We start from the raw sequence: 20147 nt of genomic DNA on the forward strand, positions 1-20147 counted from the left end.
TCAGTAAAACCCACCCTACACCATCCTACAATAGCGTAAAATGGATTCGTTTGGTTCACGTGAGAGGTACTCGTGACCGAGGCGAGAATACGAAACAACTGGAAAAACAATGCGTTATATGCTACACAGAGTAGCTCTAACTAACCTCAGTAAGGATTTCTCTGAGAGAGATGAACGATGGGTTGTCCTGAAAAAAAAAACAACAACAAAAAATTATTAATAAATTTACAAAATAACAAATCTTTGTAAAGATTATTACATTGTGACTTCCCACACAACATCATATGAGTTTAATACCTCTATGAGTCGCATTTGAGGCGACACAGCAACAACGCGTGGAACAGTGAATAAAAGATGCCTCTTGCAGGACTCCTAAATGAAACAGAAAAATTATGATAGTAATCAGTTTTGATTCCTGTGCCGTTTCTTCGTCATTGTATTGAGGGGTTTGCTCGGTCGAAAATCAAAAGAACGTTACCCGAACATTTGAAGAGTGGGGTGGGTGAGGACCCATGGCACGTTCATGCACCATAAGATTTTGGACCCCAGCTTGCTTATCACAGGTGTAATGTTTGGAGAGGGGAGGGCGAAGTTTTTCAAGACATTCCCTTTTTCTCTGTGACATGGGCCTTTTTCATATTTCCAGCTAAATGATTCTCACCTTTCTCTTCTCTAAATAAAGATTCAGAAGCCGCAATAACTGGAGAATTCTCTCTTCTCTTCTTGATTCTGTCATACAAGCATCGTTCACCACAAGATATGGATAGATCTGAAAAAAAGTTGAGCCGTTTCAGCATATGTCTTGGCTTTCTATTCAAAAGAGAAGTTAATGTCTCCTGGTTGAGATGAAATGCCGCTAACAAATCTTCTATTTAAAATAAATTGTGTATCAAAAAATCTCATCATCAAGCGACAAAACTAACATGACGTCATATACCTTTCCGTTGTTACCCCGGATGTACAAGCGTCTGGCGGAAAAGTTGTGTTTCTGGACAAGTTCAACTCGCGGCATAAACCGAGCAATTCTGATGTAGTATGGGCTATGCTGTGGAAACAAAATATTTTAAATTAATTGTCATTCTTCCGAGACTGGACTTAAACAACATGAGAATATATAACGAAAAAATCAAAGCGCTAGTATCGACAGGGCAAATTTTACAAATAACTGAAATAATGACAAAGAAGTTTTCGAGAGAGAGGAAACAGCTAACCGTGTTGGCCTTGGGCATAAGGAACTCGCCAGGAAGTTCCACTTCTGCTGTGGATGTTGTAAAATTACTGAGGAAGCGACATCTTTCTTCCAAGAGAAATGAACTAGAAAAGAACAAGGACTTTCTTGATTAACAACATGATCAATGCAAAAAAAAAAAAAAAGGAAAGGAAAAAGAAAAGAAAAAAAAAAAAAATCCGCAAATACCAACAACGTATAGGCAATAACACTAGTTTTAAAACGCGCATTGACGGCAGTCGCGGAAAAACATCTAACCGCGCAAAAACGGGCTGCAAGCGCGGGAAAAATGGCGCAAGCTCAATCAGGATTGGCTTAGGTTTGCATCTGATTGACTGAGAAGGAATATCCTCGCTCTGATTGACTGGGGTATGTTGTTTATGACACGATTTATGACCAAATATGGAACTGAGTGAAACATACATAAAGTTCTTTCACACTCGTCACTGGGAAAACCACGATTTAGTATTAACTAATGTGTCTTACTTTGGAAGAAGTTTAGCTTTCTCCTCGAGAATCTTGATCCACTTCTTTAGTTTCCCAATCAAATTGTGAAGCCCCATGGCGCCTGGTTGACTAAACAATAAAGAAAATGTCAGGTGTATACTAACAGCTTTCGCCCGCCCTATCCTCTTGAAGATTTGTTTACATTCCTGTGTGTTGAAAGAGTTGTCAACAGGGATCAAAACATGCTCTATTACTAGTAAAATGTTTATAACTTGAGCAAAATTTTCCGATGTGGTATTTCACTAATGTGGGGGAATAAAATGTTGATATCATATATCATAATTGATCGTCAAACTCGTTATATCTCGTTAACAATAGTTACCTGAAGTCAAAATCGATAGAGAACTGTTCTTTCAGCCTCTGGAATACTGGATCTTGAGCCGTAGCCTGGGCCCTTCTAGCCAGGGATTCTGATGCAGCTGATGAAAATGTGCTTGATACACTTGAGGCCGACTCAAATCCGATTCCGAATGTGCTGACCAACTTCTTCACAAAACTAGATGTGTGAGGCGTGACACGGGCGGCTGCAACTGTGTGAAAAAGAAAACGAGCCATAGCAAAAAAATTCCCTCCTTCATTAAATAAACGGATAATTTTTTTTGTGACCAAGGAACACTAGTGCTGAGTGAAAAAGCCCATTTCTGGCAACTCATTACTGCATCACCTAACAGTTGTCCAATTTCGAGTCTAATTATCAAATCATAATTAACAACAGAATAAGAGGATTGTTTACCATCTCCTCTTGTCTCAAATGCCACTTGATAACATTTTGTGAGTCCTTGCCGCAGCTGTCTCAGTACTTCCTCGTGCCAGCACTCTCTGAACCACACCATCTATGAGCAAATCACATACACATTCTACACGAGCCTCAATACAGAGTTAGACGATGTAAACAACGATGTTTGTGGCTTCGTTTGCGAATCTTACTGACTGCTTGTACCATGTTACGTAGCAACTCGCATAATTCTTCAGGTGGCAAAATCCACGAGACTTAATCGAACTTCAACTGCAAATTCATTTAGCTTACTCGTTTAAAAACAGTTAATCAAGTAACAACGAGGAACATAGCAAAGTAAAGACCTTTCTGAACGTGCTGGTTAGTGTACAAATGTACCGAGAACTACAATTACACCTCATGAATGTAAACATGTACCTGATCGACGACCCCTTCAAGGGCTGAGAGAAGAGTTGGATGAAGGTCCCTCAGAAGGTGCATGATCTTACTACAGCGCCACATCTGAGCTGTGGCTCTGATCGCTCCAGGGTCACTCTGACTGCTGGCTGGCGTGGCGCCTGTGAACAACACTGCACTTTGAACATTTACAACATCTTTTTCATTTCGTGTTTCTTAGCAGTTGATAGTTCGTTAATCATTGTTTTATAAAGAAGACGTAAAAATCGATTTTTTTTTTTTTGCTTGAGATCAAATGAAACAAAAACAAATTATCCATTAATTAAAATCAAGAGAAAACGAAATCATGATCCCTTGTTAATATGTATCTAGGGACTAAAATCACCCAATCTGAACTCTTTTGACAAAATAAAATATAAATGTAGTCACAATGACATGATGTGGATACAAAAGGTTACTAAACAACCTCGAAGGAAAATCGCGAGCACACTCATTATAAAGAGACTGACTGTCCACTGTGGGGTGTCTATTGTTAGCTTACCCGTCCCCTGTGGGGTGCATATTGTTATCTTACTCGTCCCCTATGGGGTGCATATCGTTATCTTACCAGTTCCCTGTGGGGTGCCTGTTGTAGTTGGAGTGGTGGAGCCGGCAGTTGTGGAAGTTGCCGCAGAGGTTGCTGGAGCCTGTTCAGAGGCAGTAGGAGTCGTTGGAGCAACAAGAGCAGTCGGTGTTGATGGTGTTGTCTTAAATGAACAACAAACAACACTGCTTGACAAGAAGATACTCAATGATATACTGAATATAAAATCAGTTCACATAAGATTTTACTTACCGGAGTGACTGCTTTTGAACCTGCTGCTTTGTCTGGTGTGGAACAAAGAAAAAATAATTTATTTTATCATAATTTTCTACGATTTGAAAAAAGGACACTATTGAGAAGACTATTCAACTAGGCAACGGGGCAAAACGAGAACTTATTCATACGCCAGCGTCAATTATCAAATTATTTTATTTTTTCCAGACGAAATAGCTTTTAGTTTCTAGTTAAAAAGAAAGATTGTAGAATTCTATGCGTCAAACATGAAGCACCAAAGCTAACGTGATCACGAGTAGAGCATGGCAGCATACCATGTATTGAAGAACCGACTGGTGTTGAACCAGCACTTCTGCTTGTTGTCGACGCGGACGCTGTACTGGTTTGACCAGTTTCGGAACCAGTTGTACTGGCTTTCACAGCGGCTGGAGTCGTGTTTTGTGATTCTGTAGAGGCGGTGGTGTTGTTGCCTCCTGTGGAAGACCGCTGACTTGTAATGACTGCTGCGGCAGCCTCCATTTTGTCTGGAATTTAAAACACAGTTTGGCAACTTTTTATCTATTACTAATACGTTATGTTTCTTTTCCAACTCAACTTTTGTGCACATAAAGGAAGTAAAAAATGAGGAAAAAAGCGACCACGGTAGGTACGATTTAGTGTCAGATTGGAGAAAAGTTTGAAAAAATAGTGCGTTTTTAGGTGAACCTCCGCCTTAATTTACAACACTTACGTCTCTCTCGCTGTTCAATCTTCCACGTTAGGTACAATGTCCTAATTGGGAAATACATGGCCTAGAAAACAAATATAATATAAAATGATAAACTCACAATAATCATAAGATTGTCATAAGTAACCAAGCAAATGAACAAGTAATTCACTTGGTATAGGAGAATCTTTGTTTACAATATTCGTCTCTTTAGGATAAGCGATGCAGTTTCTGATGGAGACACAACAACATTAGTTCTGAATACCGAGAGGACACAGCACGATTTACTGTTCCAAGGAATTTGAGCCCGATGTATAGAACACTTTGTGTGAGATGCGGGTTTAAAAACTCAAAATTTTAAAAAAAATGTATGAGCCCATTAGCGCTTTTGCCACCCACATATTTTAACCATTTTTGAAAGCAAATTTCTCTTTCAAAATTACACACAAAGAGCCAAACATTTCACCAATTACTAGGTTTCACAAGCTATGTTTGTAGTCAATTCGTGTAAAGCGTGACGCCTTCTCTGTAAACAATGACTTCAGCATAAGATTCTCCTGTAAACAGCGGTCAACTTACCTGAGGATGAACTCGTCCAATGTTACACAGAAGGTTCAGGATCTTCTGACCTTCACGCCGAACTAAACACGTCAGCAGTTGAGGAATCCTACAGAAACACACAAACGGTAATGAAAAAACAAACCATGCAATAACAAAACATAACTAGAGAAGACAGGCGAGTTACTATTACATACCAAGGCAGCCAGTGAACCGGGGGGACACCAACACAGTATTTGTCCACTGCTTCCGAGATAGACCCCTGTGAGAGATGACAGACAAGCTGTTAGCATCACAAACGTGTTGAAACAAAAAAAAAAAATCAAACACACCCGAACAAAACAACAAAACAAAAACAAAACAAACGGCTCTGTCACAATTTGCAAGTTACGAGATCGCAGTGGGCAAGTGAATCAGTGCACAATCGATCAATAAATAACTAGACACTAGTTCTTTCCATTATCGAGTAAACAATAAGCCATATACAGCCTCATATCAGACCTTTTCGTCATCATACGTCATAAGCCAGATAGTCCGCGCCAGATATTTGCGGCACTTGGCCTCGTTTTGGTGTCTACAGGCGTGAAGATAACAAACAATGGCTGACACCCCCAGCTGCATGTTCCTATGACAACAAGATAACAAACAAAATAGCAATAAGCACGTTGGTTACCTGTTACCTTGATCGTTTCTTCATTGGTTTAACGTCATTTCCTCTCACATTCTCTCGAGTAATAAAGCAACTCCATTAAAAACAATAATAGAAGGCATCTTCTCACCTCTCCAGCACAAACAGACCATCAAGGTAGTCTCCCCACAGGGCCCAGGCCTTCACCAGCGAATCCTGCATTTGAACAGCTTGCGAGAAAGCTTTGTTTGCATCTTCAGACCTACAACCACGCCATTAGCAAACCATCTTAGCCAGGTTACTAAACTCAGCGGAAACAAAGTTTTAAGAAATAGTCCGCGCGTCGCCAGGTTTTTTTTTGATTTTTGTAAACTTTAATTCTCGCGCGCTATCTCACGACCACTCGGGTGATCGCGTGATGACTCGCGCTGAACTGCGCTAGAGCCCAGGCGTCTCACGGAAATACTACTGTTTTCAGCCACCTTAAACATTGCCAATTAACATTTGTTCCCCTCCCCTATTTCACCACGGCTTGATTTACCTGCCAATATGTGCGAGGAACATTCCTTTGAGGGCAAAGAACTCAGCCGTCATTTCCTTGGAAAAGTATTTTAGATTCGTGGACTCGATAACTTCAAGACCCTGCAAGAAGAAAGAAAACAAAGTAAATCCTTAGCAGCTCCTTTAGGATGATTTGGAGACTTCGCACTACAGCTTTGAAATATATTTAAAAACACTGTTACAGTAAATGAAAATACCGATAAGCAACTAGAAAAACGAGAGCCAAAAATTAAGCCTGATAATTTAAACTTTGTTACTTGAAAGATGTATGACCAAATGGAGACAAAATCTTGTAACATCAGACTTAAAACTGGAGTCGTACTGTAGCGAATGAAAAAGTTCAGTTCTGCAAAGTAACTGTTGGTTAAAGGTGCAGTTCTATTGTAACGAACAACAATTGATTACCGGTAAGTCCGTTTTGATCACATAAAAAATAACCTTCAAACTGAACAACTCCTAGCTGAACATTAGTTTACTAAGGGTGCAAACACCACCGAAGTTAGAGCTATACAAATGCCGCTAACCTCTTGTAACTCTTGCTTGCCCATGCCGCCAGCCATCTGCAGGTAACATTTAACCTGTTGTCTGATCTTTTGGAAACAGTCCACGATAGGAACGCTGGGAATCGTGTGGATTCTGAAAAGAACATTTGGCGTCAATTAACCGCGTTGTTTGGTTTGTCATGTTGGCTAGCACAAAATGTCCGCACAAACCTGCTCAGCGAGTCCAAACACACTCCCGTCAGGCCTTGCTTTCTTGCTATGTAACCATAATGAATAATGGCCCAGGCAGAGGCGTGGACACCAAGCATGGAGTGGTTACTCTGCTGCTTTGTAAAAAGCCGTTGTTAAAATATGAAGTATGATGCATTATTTAGCTTCAAGGATAACTTAGTGAAACATAGAGCATCAGAACAACTGAACAATTACAGCAAGTGGAGGAAACAAATTGAAATGGTTTAAGAAAAATCAGTGACTAGTTTCTGTCATGAACACGAACCACTAAACGAGAATGAGTACAACGCTTTCTATGGTGTTGTTGTTGTTGTTTTTTTCAATAGAATGAAGCCTTTATTTGCAACGGACTGCAAAGGAAGATAAGTGTAAATTCAATGATCAGAAAGGATGATACCGATGCATTCAGAAAGGAAGATAAGGGTGTATTTACTGACCAGAAAGGAAGATAAGTGTTGATTTACTGATCAGAAACAAGGAAAATAACCATGCATTAACAGGACGATAAGCGAGTGTTAACTGACCGGTTCATGTTGTGCTTGACTCTCATATGCCGCCACAATCGCCTGATAATGATGATGTCTCCACATAAACACGTCACTCCAGTGTGATAAATTATCAGATGGCATGGGAAGGCGATTACTAAATGTGAAAATCAAACACCAATTTAAAAAAGTTGTGGTGGATAATTCAAAAATTATATTTCTAAGAAGCTAAGTGGAAGTAGGCTCTCACCGCCATGTTTTCACAATAGCTTTCATGTCATGCAGACTGGTTGATCGTCCAACATTCGGAGGCTGAAGTCCCGTATGAATCTGAGCGGCTTCCTGGAGTTCCATGATTTGTTGTGCTGCCTGAAAATAACAGCAATAACAATAAGCAACAACATTGGAAAAACAATGGTAAATATAGCAGGAAAAAATAAAACATTCAGTTCAGCCCACCTGTAACAAAGGAATGTGTTGTTGTGAGATTACAGGCGGGAGTCGTCTCCACTGACGGATTGCTTGAGTAGTGGAATGCTCCACAAGTTTGTCCACCTGTAACACAAAAACGTGACAGTGACAACAGTATTCTGATCAACAGCGTACGCTGATAGCAGACAAAGGCAGCTGCTTGCGCGACATACGTGACGTTTCAAGACGCCTAGCATGGTAAGCAAAGTAGTACTTGCGTGACATCTGTGACGTGTCGAGTATTCTAGACCTTAACTTGACAGGAAGTAAATATTACATACCATGTTAAGGTGTTGATCGTCTGGGTGACAAATGGCAATGTAGCCTCGATACAAGTTTAACTTGTATGCAATGGATTCTGGGAAGTTGACTTCAACCTGTAATGTGAGTTGTAACATAAACCAGCAAAAAGTGAATAACGTGAAAGTAAAATAAGTAAAACTATTTGTTTGAAGCAAAAGAACTGTTAAATGTGCACCTGAGCTAGAGCGTCTTTCATTGATGACCACTCAGGGACTCGCCATGCGCTCTCAAGCACTAAAACAAGAGAAATATAACAGCTTTATAACATGTATAACTGACAGATAACAACAACGCCAGACATAACTCAGTGCAAATCATACGCAGCGCAAAATGGTTTCAAAACATAGAAACTTCAACGAAACACTTCTCGGCAAAAAATTCGTCCAAAGCTTACACTGATCATAACTAATGCATGAAATAACAATCTTGAGACAATGAAAATTAACAAATGCAGCACTGTTAATTAATGTCAAATAAACTTACCAAGAAAAGGATTTGCATGGCCCTTTGTTTTTCCAAATTCCATCAATAAATCCCACTGACCGAGTTCTTTGGAACAACTTAAACAGGAAAGAAGCCACTTTGTCAACATCAAATTCTCCTTCACGATCTCTGAATATTTCTTATAGTTATTATAAGGAGAAATTACATTTTGATTCCACTTGGCATGGAGGTTAGAGTCACCACATTGCTAACAGGAATGCATGCGATCCTTAACTAAAGAAACTAAAGATAAACTCGAGTCTAGCAATTCCTGTTTCAGAAAGACAATTCAAATGCTCGTAAAACCTTCTTCTGGGAAAATCTATTTACCTGATCCAATGTTCTTCCCACAAATTGTACTCTGACGTCAATTGAGGGTTGGCGGGGCCACGGTTATGCTCCTCACGAGCCTTGCTCATCACCTTCAGAGAAGATGGAAAACATACAGTAAAGTCAGCCAAGCCCGTACAAATTAACTCTGTCTCTGGGAAGTGACAGTAATTCTACATTTTCTTCATCAAAGGCCGCAAGATTTGTGATGAAACTAGGGCATCGAAAGGTTCAAAATACAGTGACTAGAAAGCACAGCTGAACTTCGAACAAAGTCGCTTGTACGAGACGTGAATGAGAAGATTTCAATTTAGCGTTCTTGATGTAAGCCCTTTCACTTTCCTTCTTGCAAACCGATCAACGCTCCAACCGCAACAAGCTTGCTTGTGCAACAGGCTCGCGGTGCACATGACTATTCACGAGCACAAGTGGTTCAAGCAAGAAAGAAATCTTGCCTAGTCACGCAACGTCCCTACTCACGAAGCTTGTCACGCTATTACAATGTTCCCCATGCATGCGATGGCTCTTACCACTTCATAAGCAGACTGTGCCTGTTCATAGAAGCCTTGAGTCTCGTAAGCGATAGCAGTGGCTGTTTCTGGATACCGACAGCGCTGCTGCCACAAGCCAGCCCACATGTCCTCTTCATTAAGCAGTGAATACATCTCGGCTAGTGCATCCAGAGTTTCCTGATTACAAACAGTAATATTTCATATGAGTTATAAATAATAATGAATGCAGAATTGTCAACCACTGTAGACCCAACAATAGTGCTTTGATTTTGCAGAACAGCACTGGACAAATTACAGGAACACATTACAAAGTGAGAACGACTAACGATCGCTAAATGGAAATGGATTGTAATGTGAACAATCTTGAAAATGCGAGCTTAACGTTTTCAGCATGCCTCATGTCTAACAGGCTTTCAATTTTGTAAATCTCTTACAACGTTTTAGCATAAACTATGGTTTTAGAAAACTGAGCTCTCAACGATGACGTCTTGTAGTCAGAAAAAAATTGAAGATATTCTGAGTGGAGAAGTTCAAACACGGCTAAAAAAAGCGAGCAGATTTCATTGAATTACAAATCAAGATTATTCCACATAGATATTAACAAACAGACAAGCAGAGGCGCTGAGAGGGACAACAAAAAACACACGAACAAAAAACTTGAACTACAAACCAACAAACAACTCAACTTGTTTACATACATGTTGGTTTATCTCTGATGGATCCTCTTCAAAAGGCGAGAAATCGATCACTTGTTGCTGCTGATGTGAAATCTGATGATTGGAATATTCTTCACACAGACTGGCGTAGTCCTCAAGCATTAACCCAGAACGGTGCCACGAGTTATGAGTTTTACCAAGATACTACAAAACACAAACACTTGATGTGAATAAAACTGCATCAAAATAGCACTTGACACGAATATTGACAAAGAGTATGAGGATAAGTACAAGTGGCTAAGCATAAAATTGAGAGATTTTGCAGAACTTTGGTTTGAGAAAGATTCACAGTATCTTTGGAAAGTAATTTCCACTCGCTTTCATTGAAACAGTCCCAGTTACTGTTTCATCCAGACTCGATTTCGAACCACAATCCTGTTATCTTATCCACGGCTGCAAGTTGTCTCTGGAAACAAAAAGGTTAAGCAAGTGTAAACCAGTGAACCTACCTTGAGAATACAGGGCCGGATAGGTACAGAGGGGCTACACTTGGACACGCCTTCAAGAATGGTGTGAACTGAACTGGGAAAAGTATCAAGTTGAACCAAGTGACTTCCACTGCACATGAACGGACTGATCTCACCAGCGAGAACCTGCAACACACGCGAGTAAATAACCGCAGAAAAGAAACTATAATGCATCACTGTTTTCTAGTTTAACTATTTCGTTGTAAGAGGTATTTGGAGAATACCATAGCTCAACAGGTTCTTGTAATTCTTGTAAGGAATTTTCCTATATTATTTTTAATTCACAATATTTCGTAACTTACTTGTTGTTGTTTCTCAGTCAGCAGATTCCACAGTTGAGGGAACAGGTCTACCCATACTGTATGGGCGAGGTTGGAGTACCTGTGGCACAGTTGAGCCATGGGACCCAGGAACGAAGCAGTCTATGAAGACAGAGAGAGAGAAAAAAAGAACATGTTAGGTTCAATACTGCTGTGATCTCGATAGAGGATTACATCTGCTGTGAATGTACCTTACCTTGGCCTCACGAAGCTTGTCAATGAATTTCCCATGCTTCTCAGCGAGTAACTGTACAGTGTCGATCTCCTTTAGTCGACTGGACCCAGTCTCTTTGTCCATCGCGGTCAGAAGTTTCTACATCACGAAGGAAAATCAAACCTTAGTGGCTTCCCGATACGCTTTGTTGTAAATTTAACTCCGAATTGTGACGCACAAGGAAAGGTTTCAATAGCTGTTTTAGAGCGGTTTTCATTTGAGGGTCGAAAGACACAAACAGACACAAACTCACGCCACTTTTTCATCCAATCAGAAGTAAAACCAAAACTAATCGTGACTCGCTTGCACACGTTTTCCCGCGCTTCGCGTCAGCTACATGTGATTACTTCGAGTTTTGATTGGTTCATTGGATTGTCTGCGTCTTTTGTGATTGGCTAGAGTGATAACTTTGGTTTTGGTTTTGCGACACTCAATTGAAAACTGCTCTATCAATTCATAATAGTAATTGAAACAAATAAAAAACATCCTGGTCGGGGTTGGAATCACTGGAAATGGTTGCATTCTTAAACGTCTGTATTATGACGTGTCTTAATTTCTCCATGGGGAATTTAACAATTTGTTTGCTAATTAATATGTACCTCAGAATCGTCAATCTCAAAAAGGCAAAGCGATGCGTCTTTTTCTTTGTTGTTCTCGGCAGCACTGGTGTCTGTCTCCATCTTTTCCTCTTTGTTTTCCTCGGAGACTGCAGCCTTCTCCTGAGCATGCTTCAGAATTTCCTTACTCAGTTGGTTGTCTGCGGCCCGGAGGAATGACGTCACTGATGGAAGCATACTGAATGTACTGGAAGGTGTTACGGGCCTCTCGCACGCAGACACGGCCAGAAGAAGCTGGAACAAGACAAAATTGGCCATTAGATGGGAATTGCGACATAGCTCCTACTGACATAGTACAAAATGGCTCTGCTTGAAGCCAACATGTGTCATTACGTACCTCAATACACTGTTTAATCCAAAAGTGAGGGCCCATTGCTTCCCAGTTCTGTAAGACGAGCCAAAAGAAATTTCATCATATTCGAAGAGCCCCGTTTTCAAAATGTTTTCCGTCCACACGAGAATGCAAAGCCGGCCTTTTCAATTTCCTCCGGTTTGTAGAGGGTTTTCGAAAAGCTCCGCTTTCGTAACGGATTAGTGTGGACGTGGATGGATTAGTAAACATTACACGCGTGACCATATTAAGAAAAAAGCCGTCCCGCAATTAAGAGTCACGCACCGCGATGAAGCTGAAGGACGTCAAATAATCTTACCTGAGAACAGAAGATATAAAGCAGTCGATCGTACAACTTCTTCTTCATTGTTTTATCAAAAACCTGTGATAAAGGAATCAAACATGTCATCAAATTCAAACTTCGCAACGTCAATGTGTTTTCTTGATCATTAAAACACAGGATTCTAACATGGTTCCCTCTAAATCTTTCGCTTATCCACTTGTGTCCAAATTCGAAAACATTAATTCCACGATTTCTTGTTAAAGCGGTTTTCATTTGAGTGTCTTGGTATTGCACTTACTACGCCACCCGATTGGTTTAAAAAAATTACCAACGACTTGCATGACAGTCAGCCAAGAGAGGTTACCAGCTTGGTACTAACAGACTAACTAACATAAACAGTGTCTTACTTCCATAAATCTTGATCGGATTTGTGGCTGGATACATCGCAGACCAGATAAAAATGCAGGCTCAAGTTTGGAAGCCAGTTCAGTGCTCACCAGGGTCTCATCTCTGCAAATAAACACAAATAAAATGTTTACAAAGTAAACACTTCAAAGCATCAACTTTTGTGTATAGTTTCACGCTTGTGTTTATAACTGTTAGCAGAGTTCATATTGTAAACACGTGTATATTTTCATTGTTCCCTGAATAATGGATATCTGTCTTTTATTGATAAATTAAATGCCTAAGCAATAAAATTGTATTGTCTTACAATTCAAATGTAACCTTGCAACAGCAAATGCTTATAGAAGTTAAATTTATGGTTTTTTAAAGAATTAAAATTTTCAGTTTAAAAGGCTACGGGGGCCGTTCATTTGCGGTGTCGGCTCCAACTGTGTGGAACGTACTTCCAAAAGATATTAAAGACTCGTCTTCTACGAACATTTTTTAAAGTAAACTGAAAACGTAGCATTTTAAACAAGCATTTCTTAAAGTTAATTACATATCTTTTACATATTTTTTAACTGTTTTTGACATTTTCTTAACTTTTTACAATAGGTATTTGTTTATAGATTTAATTTCTTGTAAAGCGCCATTGAACCATTGGGAAATGGCGCTATAAAAATTTTCATAATAATAATAATAATAATAATAATAATAATAATAATGTTTTCCTGTTACAAGTCAAATTAGCCATGCAAAACTTAGATAAATTTCGAAGTAAAATTCTGTTCATTCTCTAACCTGTAGACATAATTGACAAGCTCTAAGAACTGTGCTTGTAATTCAAAATCTTCTGGAAACCTCTTCTCGTAATTAACCATCATTCGGACCAACAGCAAGGACTTCTCTCTGAGTGTCGGCAGTCGTTGAATTGTCAGCTGAGTCTGAAAAGAAACATTGACTTAAACAAACATATCACGATATTTGATATAGCAAAGAGAAGATGAAGAGTGAGAGACTTCATCGCTCATTTAAGCCTTATTCCCACAAGTTATTTTTAGATATGGTAACCAGTTCTCTCGTGGCTAATGTTATCATACGTGCAAAGCCACATGTGCTGCCCACGTGAGTAACATACGTGTCACATGATTGGCTAATTCTTGACCCTCCTGGGATTACTAAGCCGTGAGTGATGAACTCTCTTGCGTTTTATGCCCTCCTGACACCGTATAATGTCAGATTGTGAGCTCACCATTTTGGTCTTTATCCAATCCTCTACGATCTTGGTAATGGCTCGAAGAAGCTTTGAGTCCTGAAAAGTAACAGCAGATGAGAGAGAAGCTTGTAAAAAAATCGCACGAGGAGTTAACGTCCAAGCATAATGCCAGAGTCTCAGGCCAATCTTTCTCATAATCAAAAGAAAAAGAGGTAACGGAAACACCATGCAACAATTTTCCATAGCGAAAATGCATTTTTCGGTTCATTACTTTATTTCTAAGTTTTCTTAAGTTTTACATACATACAAATAATTTGTGATAAGACAGGTCTGAATATGGCAACCTTAGGGCTGGTGTGTGGACCTGCCATAAAATGTAACTAACCTAATATTTTACAGAGAAAGAAATATAAAAACTCTGGGTTTTTAGAATTAATTAAACAAGCCTCTTTTTCAAATTGGATATGGTCGAGAGACCTGGAAGCATTTTAAGTCTTCCTTTAAAAAGCTGTGAGGATGAAGCTTCCCTGATGAGTTTATGGATAGCATTCCATACCATGGGGCTCCTATACCTTACGCTATTTCTACCAAGTTCACTGTTATACAGTACTAGACGAATGTCATTATTGCGTCTCAATTTATAGTTATTAACAGTGTTACGTGTCCCAAGCAGGAATGTGAGTTGCTTAGGTTAAGGGTTATTTTTTTCGCACTTGCTATTTATTTGCCTTTTATTCGTTACCCATTTTGGTAAAATGTAAACTTTAAGTCTTCGCCCTCAGATAGCGACCAAAAATTAACGGTTTGCGTTCTTATCTTGTCATTTCGCTTGTCTTACAATGCCTTGGTTGAAGAGGAAATAATTTTGATCCTGGCGTCAAAAGAGGCAATGAAGTTGTGCTCTACTCACGGGTGATTTTTCAATAAGCGTTGTAAGGATGATAAAGAAGAGCTTTCTGATCTCGGCACTCATCACTCCTAACCGACCACGGATTAACTCCAAACACAGAATCAACATGTCACTAGCGCCTAAGGAAAAAAAAATACAATTAAAATGGTGGAACCTGCGGTTTTCTCCTCCTGCCAATCATCATAAAGAAATAACGATTCAACTGATGATAGAATCCTGTAGACGAGCATTCATACCTGTACTTTCGCCAAGAACCGCGTTTATATGATCCTTATGCATTCTTTGTAGCGCCTTGAAAAACGGATTCATTAATCTAAACAGAAAAGATTATTAAGATATGAGTAGTGAAGTAATATATCAACAACGAGAGGCTGTGTTTCATAGGGATATCCAAACACCGAGAAGAGAGTTGAAAATACGATGCGCAGCGGAGTATTTTTGACGAGATTCGAGGTGTTTGGATAGCCGATGAAACACTGTCTCGAGTGTTTGATATATCTTCTCAATCGAAACAAAAATTAAAGGAGTAAACGGAGAAGTAAAATCGTCAAAATCTATGCTAATTAAGACCAGGTATCCAAACCTCCTTCACGGTTGTGATTTTCTTTGTTTTCGCTTGATGAATTATCAATGAGTTTGAGAAAGACTTGTACACTGTTACGATTCACCATAGAGTTTAAAGTAAAGTTATTTTTACAAAACAATGTCAACTTACCTATCGATGTATGAAGGATTGTGCATGCATGCAGCTTTAAGCATCATCAGAGGCCCGTAGAAAATAGAAGTTGCTCCATTCGCAGACCTAAGGGTACACAATAAGAACGTTATAAACAGAAACAGGAACCTGACCCTCACAACTGATGTAAACTGGAAAATTGAAGTGTACAACAACATAGTTACCTTTCGTAGTTTGTGAGACCATCATATATCACTTTGCCAATGTTGCCGTACAGGGTTTCTAATTCATCATACTTTGAAGTTGCTGTAGCTACAAAAAGAGACACAGGGTTTAAGAAAAACGTCCTGTGGTGGTTTAGATATCCATCTATTTGTTACAAAGCTCTAAGAAAAACAAAAAACAAAACCGTACACCTCTCCATGTAGCAAACACCAATCGACGCGATTGCCCTAACTATCAGATCGAAGTTTCCATCAACTCAGTTCATTTGACACCCGAAGTTTTCCGCGCAAGAACTAGAAACTCTATAATACGAGTTCAAGAATAAATTGATAATACCTGATTCCAGTGGAAACAGAGTCATCAGTCTGGCCAGGAGTGTGTGGATAGCACGGATGACCTGCAGTTGATAAAGTCAACAAATTGAGAGAAATTGTAAACATTGTGTGACCTCTGTCGTGTGGTGAATGTGTTCAACACCAATATGACATTCATATCAAAACCTTTTGAACTTGGTTAAAACACGTAACAGTTGACTGCTGAGGTGTAATGACTAAGAAAGAAATCAGTTTTACTACAGGGTTACAAAAGCAGTTCTCAATTTACATTTTTCAAAACTGTTTGTTTACATGTATTTACATATACCTGGTTCTCGCCTTGCTACGAGGGTTTTTCTCCGGTTTTCCTCCCTCCACAAAAACCAATATCTCCAAATCCCAATTCGGCCAGGAGAGAGGGCCCGCATGAAAACTAGCGAGAGCTGATGTAATTTCTTCTCTAAATATTACAATTCATTTTTATTTTATTCATTATATTTGCAATGCGCACTGTACTTTGTAGTTTATCACTGCAGAACCTTGGTGTTTTGGCATGTCATACATGCGGCTATGCCTCTCTGAAGAGGTTTAAACAGAGTTACGATTGGCAATAAATACTGTACTTTGTAGTTCAACATTACAGTAGTACCTTGGTGTTTTGGCATGTCATACACGTAGCTATGCCTCTCTGAAGAGGTTTAAACAGTGTCAGGATGGTTTGCTGTGGCTGAAAGAGAAATGTCATATCAGAGAAACGTTCTGAACGATCGTGGCACTAAGCACTTATTGGTCAGAGAGCTCGGCTGAGCCCGTGATGTTTACATAAGGTTGCTAAGCAACACGATCCTGAAATAATGCCGATTGGAACTCTAAGAATCAACTGTGGATTCCAGTTGATTATGGCTACCCCTTAACAGCCTCTGTTCACCAACAGTTAAAAACTTGAAGTGAAAGTCTATTAACTAGGACCAAAATTACTGTTATGAAAGAATCAGTTTCTTTTAGGACACCATACAGTATTTTCACTTACCAGAACTGACAACAGATAAGTTAAGATCTCAATAGCTGTGCAGACATTGGCATAGTTGGCAGCTGGTGTTTGATCCTAAAAGGCATAACGTGACAATTCGTTTATATTATTTAATTTCACTGCACAGGTGGAGAGTTGCCCTTTTAACTTGCAGGGGATATTAAGGAGATAAGAGGAAAATGAGTGCATAAGTTTGAAGGTTTCAACCAAACTTCACGACCAAATGTTTGGCTTCATCAGAAACAGGCAAATTATTCACTTACCACTGTAACCAGAATCTTGTCCAGCCATCCCACTCGCAAATCAGTTCCTAAAAAAAGACAAATGTTATCAACAATCCTTCAATTTTACTCATAATCAATATACTCCAGCTTATTCCAGGGTAGCCCAACCCCCACCCTGTCAGTACTCATTAATCACCCACCTGGCCACACATCTGGTCTCAGCGCGGTCTTCAGTAACGCAACGCAGCGCCGTGACAGAGTTTCACCAGGGGATCCCATGGTGGTGGATGGTTCATTCACCTACAATGTAACACACTGCATTTAGCAGACAGTTTCACGTCCTGACAGTTTTTTACCGTTTATCGTATAATTTCATTGTTTTGTACTGTAAGATCAAGCTTGCTAAGTTTTACCTGACAAGCAATTCTAAGGAGGAAGTTGACCACAGCATCAGCATGGTGCTTCTCCAGCGGTGACTTGATCTGACTTTCCTGAACTGCTACCCGAGACGCTGTGCTCTGAATACAAACGACGTAAACACATTAAAATGGTTGAAACAGACATGACATTTCGAAATTCCCTGATTTTCCCTGATAAAAATAGCATTTCCCTGACCAATACAAAATGTCAGATCTAGTAGCGATCTTACAACTGTCCTTTCTACTCGTTCATTAAGACTTAGACTGACGAGTTTTCAACAAATTTTCCTTCTTCATTAAGGAAAAATATCGTTGAGATCACGGTGACCCCAAATGTTTCTTCCAGCCTTCAATGGTATTCAATCAGCCGTGTTAAATGATTCAATTTTTCCTAACTTTCTTGAAAAGGTCAATTTTTCTAAACTCAAAATAAAATTGTCTGACTTTTCCCTGACCTTGAAGAATTTTTTTCCCTTACCACTTCCTGACCTGTGGCAACCCTGATTAAACTATGAGCCATTGAATTATTCATTTCCTACCGACATGATTACAGATACAATCGCAGCTGCATGCAAGACCATACCTACACAGTGTAGTAACGGGCGAGCTTTAATAAATAAATTCTCGACTTCTCTATTTACTTCACGTTCCTGTGAGAGGGTACGCATTAAAAAAAAAAATTCAAGTAGATATAAAAGTAGAGTTTCAGGCACATCCACTAACCTGGGACATTGATCTTGTCCTCTTTGTTTCTGGCGTGGCAGAGTCTTCAGATGGCCGCTTAACACTTCCCACCTGAAGATGAGAACACATCACTTGAGAAATCAAAGAACCCAATGGATAACTCCTGAATTGTATGTGGAAAAACCTTCTAAAAAGACATCAACTTACCATATGGAAAAGAACGATGTGTTATGATGTCCGGGACACTTGTTACAATATATCTTTCTTAAGTTCTCAAGTACGATACTTCAAATGCCTTTAGTATGTTTGAACAATTTGCAGCAGCAATGTAATAGGCAATCGCAATTAACAAGTTAAACGACTTCGCGAGGGCTCACAAAGCCAATGGCACTTACTTGTGAAGCAGTTACAGGAGTGGCTGGTTCTGTCTGCTGAAAAGAAAACATTGACAAATCTAAGATTAACGCGCAACTTTATAAACTGTGTATTCTAGATTACCAATCTTTGGTGGTACATGCTTACTGTTCTTATTTACGTTAATGCTGTTGCTGTGACATCTTACAAATGAAACTCTTCACAGCCTCTGTGCTAAACACAGACATGCTAGTCCAGACGGAACCTCATTCTACACAAGATACCTTACCTCTGAACTTGTCGTTTGTTCTTGATCGTCCTTGATTCGTTGCAGTTCCCATTTTAAAATCACTTCAGCCAGGTCTACAGCAAGTTTGCGGTGTTCAATGGAAGCCTAAATTAAAACAATTGGAAGTGAATTTTAGCAGCAGAGATTCCCCACCAAATCCCAAGGTTACAGTGCAGTTTTATTAGATTATTGCCTCATATTTTGCAAGATAACATATGCTACGTCCACACTACACCGGAAAAATCTGAAAACGGTGTTTTAACTCTGAAAACCCACCAAATATTTTCCGTCCACACTACGCCGGAGAAATTTAAAAACGCAACAATCACCGGTCATTTTGGATTTGTGTTTGAGGAAAACTCCGTCAGGGAAATCACATCATTACCGTGACGTCATCGTTTTCGAAAAGCTCCGTTTTCGAAGTGTTTTCCGCCCACACGAAAACACCAAGCCGGCGTTTTTACATTCCTCCGGTTTGAAGAGCGCTTTCGAAAAGCTCAGTTTTCGTGACGGATCAGTGTGGACGGTAGGCCTAACAGTAGAAATAAAGCCACGTTTCCAAATTTCTCCGGCGTACTGTTGATAGGGCCATTGAAATAAAACTAGAAATTGGACACTTACATTGGCAGTGAATCCAAGCCTTTGCATAGCACTAACCATGTGCTGTATCAGGTGAATTCTTACTGGATAGTATACTCGATAATGTCGAACCAGTAACGTCCTGTAAGACAACAAACACCTTCAGTCACCTTCCAACATTGAACCTTACACCCTTACACTGTACAACTATGTACAAGTACACTATAATAGTTGAATGAACAATTGTCATAATTTGTTTTTGGCAAAGTTTCATAGCATTATTCTAAAATTTCCGAGTCCTATCATCCAATAAAAAACAGCGAGAGTACTTCGAAGTATTCCAAACATAGGTAGGTGTCACGTCATCATAACGCCATAAAGCATAAGTCCTGTTGCTAAGCAACTCAGCAGAACACTACAGGCTCACTTAAATTCTCAGC

At 39.6% G+C, this 20147-nt stretch overlaps 1 protein-coding gene across 3 annotated transcripts in view; it reads right to left on the minus strand.

Annotated features, from left to right (window-relative positions):
• The window catches only part of LOC145488506 (transformation/transcription domain-associated protein-like), a 53740-nt gene that overhangs the window by 3689 nt on the left and 29904 nt on the right, over positions 1-20147 (minus strand). For 2 of the 3 annotated variants that reach the window (XM_081467386.1, XM_081467384.1), the window contains exons 68-119: positions 19750-19849; positions 19129-19233; positions 18881-18916; positions 18525-18596; positions 17796-17900; positions 17583-17682; positions 17422-17468; positions 17159-17233; positions 16778-16855; positions 16151-16211; positions 15814-15901; positions 15629-15715; positions 15150-15226; positions 14914-15032; positions 14040-14099; positions 13589-13731; positions 12811-12913; positions 12440-12502; positions 12127-12174; positions 11772-12023; positions 11155-11271; positions 10941-11060; positions 10621-10764; positions 10154-10315; positions 9474-9632; positions 8944-9035; positions 8614-8690; positions 8306-8364; positions 8109-8204; positions 7816-7911; positions 7607-7725; positions 7396-7513; positions 6851-6963; positions 6662-6773; positions 6118-6218; positions 5728-5838; positions 5450-5573; positions 5146-5210; positions 4970-5057; positions 4415-4475; positions 3999-4208; positions 3703-3734; positions 3475-3613; positions 2889-3028; positions 2469-2568; positions 2058-2265; positions 1715-1804; positions 1212-1314; positions 938-1045; positions 662-769; positions 298-372; positions 146-187 (exon numbers count right to left, since the gene is read on the minus strand). In XM_081467386.1, coding sequence (XP_081323512.1) covers positions 146-187; positions 298-372; positions 662-769; positions 938-1045; positions 1212-1314; positions 1715-1804; positions 2058-2265; positions 2469-2568; positions 2889-3028; positions 3475-3613; positions 3703-3734; positions 3999-4208; positions 4415-4475; positions 4970-5057; positions 5146-5210; positions 5450-5573; positions 5728-5838; positions 6118-6218; positions 6662-6773; positions 6851-6963; positions 7396-7513; positions 7607-7725; positions 7816-7911; positions 8109-8204; positions 8306-8364; positions 8614-8690; positions 8944-9035; positions 9474-9632; positions 10154-10315; positions 10621-10764; positions 10941-11060; positions 11155-11271; positions 11772-12023; positions 12127-12174; positions 12440-12502; positions 12811-12913; positions 13589-13731; positions 14040-14099; positions 14914-15032; positions 15150-15226; positions 15629-15715; positions 15814-15901; positions 16151-16211; positions 16778-16855; positions 17159-17233; positions 17422-17468; positions 17583-17682; positions 17796-17900; positions 18525-18596; positions 18881-18916; positions 19129-19233; positions 19750-19849 — 5308 coding nt within the window. The remainder of the gene's footprint in view (positions 1-145; positions 188-297; positions 373-661; positions 770-937; positions 1046-1211; positions 1315-1714; positions 1805-2057; positions 2266-2468; positions 2569-2888; positions 3029-3474; positions 3614-3702; positions 3735-3998; positions 4209-4414; positions 4476-4969; positions 5058-5145; positions 5211-5449; positions 5574-5727; positions 5839-6117; positions 6219-6661; positions 6774-6850; positions 6964-7395; positions 7514-7606; positions 7726-7815; positions 7912-8108; positions 8205-8305; positions 8365-8613; positions 8691-8943; positions 9036-9473; positions 9633-10153; positions 10316-10620; positions 10765-10940; positions 11061-11154; positions 11272-11771; positions 12024-12126; positions 12175-12439; positions 12503-12810; positions 12914-13588; positions 13732-14039; positions 14100-14913; positions 15033-15149; positions 15227-15628; positions 15716-15813; positions 15902-16150; positions 16212-16777; positions 16856-17158; positions 17234-17421; positions 17469-17582; positions 17683-17795; positions 17901-18524; positions 18597-18880; positions 18917-19128; positions 19234-19749; positions 19850-20147) is intronic. The other variant, XM_081467387.1, reaches the window with a different exon arrangement.

The sequence above is a fragment of the Orbicella franksi genome, chromosome 5, assembly GCF_964199315.1.
Source record: "Orbicella franksi chromosome 5, jaOrbFran1.1, whole genome shotgun sequence".
In the NCBI taxonomy this organism is placed as follows: domain Eukaryota; kingdom Metazoa; phylum Cnidaria; class Anthozoa; order Scleractinia; family Merulinidae; genus Orbicella; species Orbicella franksi.